Source organism: Gambusia affinis, linkage group LG22 (assembly GCF_019740435.1).
Source record: "Gambusia affinis linkage group LG22, SWU_Gaff_1.0, whole genome shotgun sequence".
Lineage (NCBI taxonomy): Eukaryota > Metazoa > Chordata > Actinopteri > Cyprinodontiformes > Poeciliidae > Gambusia > Gambusia affinis.
Genome location: NC_057889.1, coordinates 12,943,304 through 12,946,777, shown reverse-complemented (window position 1 = coordinate 12,946,777; position 3,474 = coordinate 12,943,304). Strand labels below are relative to the sequence as shown.

General features: G+C 46.4%; 1 protein-coding gene across 1 annotated transcript; it reads right to left on the bottom strand.

Moving 5' to 3' along the window:
- Window positions 1-479: 479 nt before the first annotated feature.
- lratd1 (LRAT domain containing 1) lies at window positions 480-2,777 on the bottom strand. The gene is made up of 2 exons (XM_044106191.1): window positions 2,496-2,777; window positions 480-2,162 (listed from the first exon to the last, which is right to left on the bottom strand). The coding sequence occupies exon 2, from the start codon at window positions 2,123-2,125 to the stop codon at window positions 1,337-1,339; it is 789 nt and encodes a 262-aa protein (XP_043962126.1). The 5' UTR covers window positions 2,126-2,162; window positions 2,496-2,777; the 3' UTR covers window positions 480-1,336.
- Window positions 2,778-3,474: the final 697 nt, after the last annotated feature.

Sequence of the window (3,474 nt, the reverse complement as noted above, 5' to 3'; positions counted from 1 at the left end):
GTGGCAAGGCACTTTCAAATAGGTGTTCCCTTGCTCTTTCGATTCATATTAAAGAATAACTTAAGCATCATAAGAACAAATATGAGTGTCTGATGAGGTGATTAATCCAAGCCTAAAAAAGACAGGAAAACAAAGCCATTTTCCTACCGTCATAGAAGCCGATCAATATAAATAAGCAGTTGTGTTACTTAAAGATAAAGACTGACATTTTGTGCATTCTGGTGATATCAAATATGTGCACTGGGATGCATGGGAGGCTGCAAAAATCCTAATTAAGACAGATCAGAGCATGAGTTATGAAATGCCTTTAAATAATTGATGGCAAGCAGTCAGCATAAGCTGCAAGATTACTGATTTATGTTTTCTGCTTAATGCAGATTACTACAAAGATGTGTGAAGTGTGTTTGGTTTGAGAGAGGTCAGGAGGTATCCGAGCATGAATATTTCATAGCTTTGTGTGAGCACAAACGAGAGTAACACTGTTGATGTGGGAGTGTGAGTGTGCAGCCAAACAAGACCTAATAGACCAGGTCAATTTTCTTTTCATATTTCAACCTTCATTTATTTGAACCAAAAAAAGAGATAAATCCACTAAACTTAAATACAAAAATAAGGGACTCAAATTTTAAAACCAATGTATGAATACAATTTACACATACATCCAGTGCTGTGAGCGAGATGACAGCATTGTGGAGAGAACAATATGGCAAAAAGAGGAGCTTGGTCAAGCCAAGACGCTTTGTGTAGGCAACTGTTGCAACCAGCTCAGGCTTTCAGAGGTCTATGAATCATTAAGTGGCTGGAGTCCGTGTCGTTGGGTCTGTTCTGGTCGTAAAGCTAACAGTAAAAAAATAGAAGGGAGACCTCCGAGAGACATCCCCAGATCCCATCTACACTCATCCCCTCCCTCTGCTCTGCTGCTGCAGAGAAGAAAGGAGCCGAATCCACTTTTTTTTCTTTTTCCCCGGAAATCAAAGAAATCAAACCGAGTCGTGTGCGCCGTGTAAAGGTGATTTTGCTTGTTCTGTATTAATGGGGTTGATTAGAAATCGTGTGCGCCACTCAGCACGCGTCCTAACCATGCGGGGCGTTGTCTGTTTATATGGCCGCGCTCCCTCGTTTCTCAGTACTCTCCATTTTATTGAGAAATCCACAGTGCATCGGGGTCCGTACTAAACGACGGTCCCAAAACAACAGGTCCTTTTTCATTTGTACGCTTCTGGCGGGACTTAATTGTATGGGTATGTGTGAGGGTCCTGTTAACGTGTGCGCCAGTAAAGCGTGCGTCCATGCGCCTCGGTGACTGGAGGTGGAGGATATCAAACGGAATTCCTGATCAGTCCTTGTCTCCGGTCACCAAAGAGAGCTCTTTAAGAATTCCACTGGCGTCCACTCTCCGCCGCTCGCGGATCATGTCCTCCAGACTCCGAAAGACCAGAGTGTGCACCCCGCTGCCGGACAGGTGCACTTTGAGGAAATACTGCTGCTCCGCAGAGTGCGCCTCCCCGCCTCCTTTGAATTCCCGTTTCCCGAAGCGGCACCAGGCAGCGAAACTTTCAGAGTTGGTCCAACAAATCTCCTCGCTCCTCAGCCCTAGGTGTCCCGAAGCGTTCTGCATCACCAGGTCTGGAGGAAGCGGTCGGAATCGGTACCGATTGTTGACTATTCTTCCGTGCCGACCGTTGCTGATCTCCAGCAGACTGTCCCTGCGGATTTCGCCCTTGTGCAGGTGAATAACTTGGTCGTCACGCTGGTAAATGACCCAGTGGGGGGCTTGCGCGGTGGCGACCAGCTCCAGCAGATCCCCCGGCTTGCACATAGTCAGCAAAGTTTTGGCCGAGTACACGTTCAGGTCCTCGTTTTCCCGCAGCTTGGAGAAGATGCATTCCTGGGAGCAGAACGCCGAGTACTCCACCTCACTGACCGAGAAGGGTCCCTCCTCGGCCGGGCTGTGGTCCTTGGTGAAGCCGCAGTCGGACGGAGTGCGGTCGTCCACCTCCTCCTCTTCGTCAGAGAAGAAGTAGGCGACGCCGACCCGAAGCTCGTCCTTCTCCAGCCCGGACGGATCCCCCGTGGGCAGCTCGCTGTAGTTGAGGTGGGTGATCCGATCCAGTTGGTTTCCCATCAATGACCCGGCAAGGCAGAGGCATGGACTGCGGTGTCTGTGAGTGAAATTGACAACATGGAAAGCATGAAAACACCACCTTTCACAAAACAATGGCTTTACGCACAAAATCGATTGCAGCTATTCTAAGAAAACACCCCAAACGAGCAAGGATCAGTGCGCACGGGGGTAAAAGGTGTCATATTACTGAGTCAATCAATGATCCACAACCCCTTGCTCCCTCACACTCAGTCGTAAATCACTACATCCGATGGAATGTAAGAAAACCAAACAAACAGGCAGCTGCAGCATAAAAACTATGATCCACTTTAAATAAAGGCCAACCTTTACGCACAGCAATAAACGTAGAAAACAGGATAAAACAGGATACCTGTGCGCTCCCGAGGGCGAATGATTAGATATATTTATGATCCATGAGTACAGAGGGCTGCTCAGTCCTCTGCTCTCCTTCTGTCTCTTTCTTTCCCCTCTTTCTTCTCTCGCTTCTCCTTCAGTGTTTGCAGCACGCACCGGGCGCTCCGGCTGCAGTGCGAAGCTCGTACTTCACATCTTTCTGGCACCAACTCAATTTAAGTACCACGGAGAGCTCCGCCTCCTCCGACGCGCTCCGCCCTCAGTGGACCTCGTTCACGGTGTCCTGTTACCTCTGGACCAATAAGAGCCCTCCGAGAGTCTGCCAGTCAGTCATCAGACCCAATCAGGTGGGCTCAGAGGCGGCTGGCGGCGATAGACGGCTGTTACTGTGGTGTGGTGTTTTTGTTTTCAGTCAGCTGTGCTATTCTTCATGATCAACAGAGTCCCCGCGCAACGTCAGTGAGGACTCCCGTTCAGACGAGATACGATGCAACATAATCTCACAATAAGCAGATAAAACAGCACTTGGTAAATATAGTGTGCTGCAAAATATTGACCTGCTAAACTTTTTTTTAAAATAGATATTTCTTACAAGTTACAACAAGAAACTTCCAAAATTTAATTTAGAGTTTTTCTTGGGATCGATCAACGCAAAGTAGATTTTGATTGTAAAGTAAAAGAAAAACATACATGGTTTAAGACTTTTTTTATGTCTGCACAGAGACATAAGAGCTGATGAGAAGATGGAGTGAGCAAAATAAACGGATATCCTGGAGGAAAACCTGTGATAGACAAAAAAAATTAATTAACAAAGAAGAAAATGGCAACAGAGATATACCCTGAAAGAGTTTTGGAGCTGCAGTTGCAGTAAGTGTGTCTTTGGAAAGAAATATAAAATGTATGCTAATGCAAAAATTCCTTTTATACACTTATGCACAACTTTGTGTTGGTATATCAAATAAAATCCCAATGAAATACGTGTAAGTTTGTGTTTG

Coding starts and splice junctions, on each gene's coding strand:
- lratd1 (XM_044106191.1), bottom strand. CDS start 2,125: ATGGGAAACCAACTGGATCGGATCACCCACCTCAACTACAGCGAGCTG.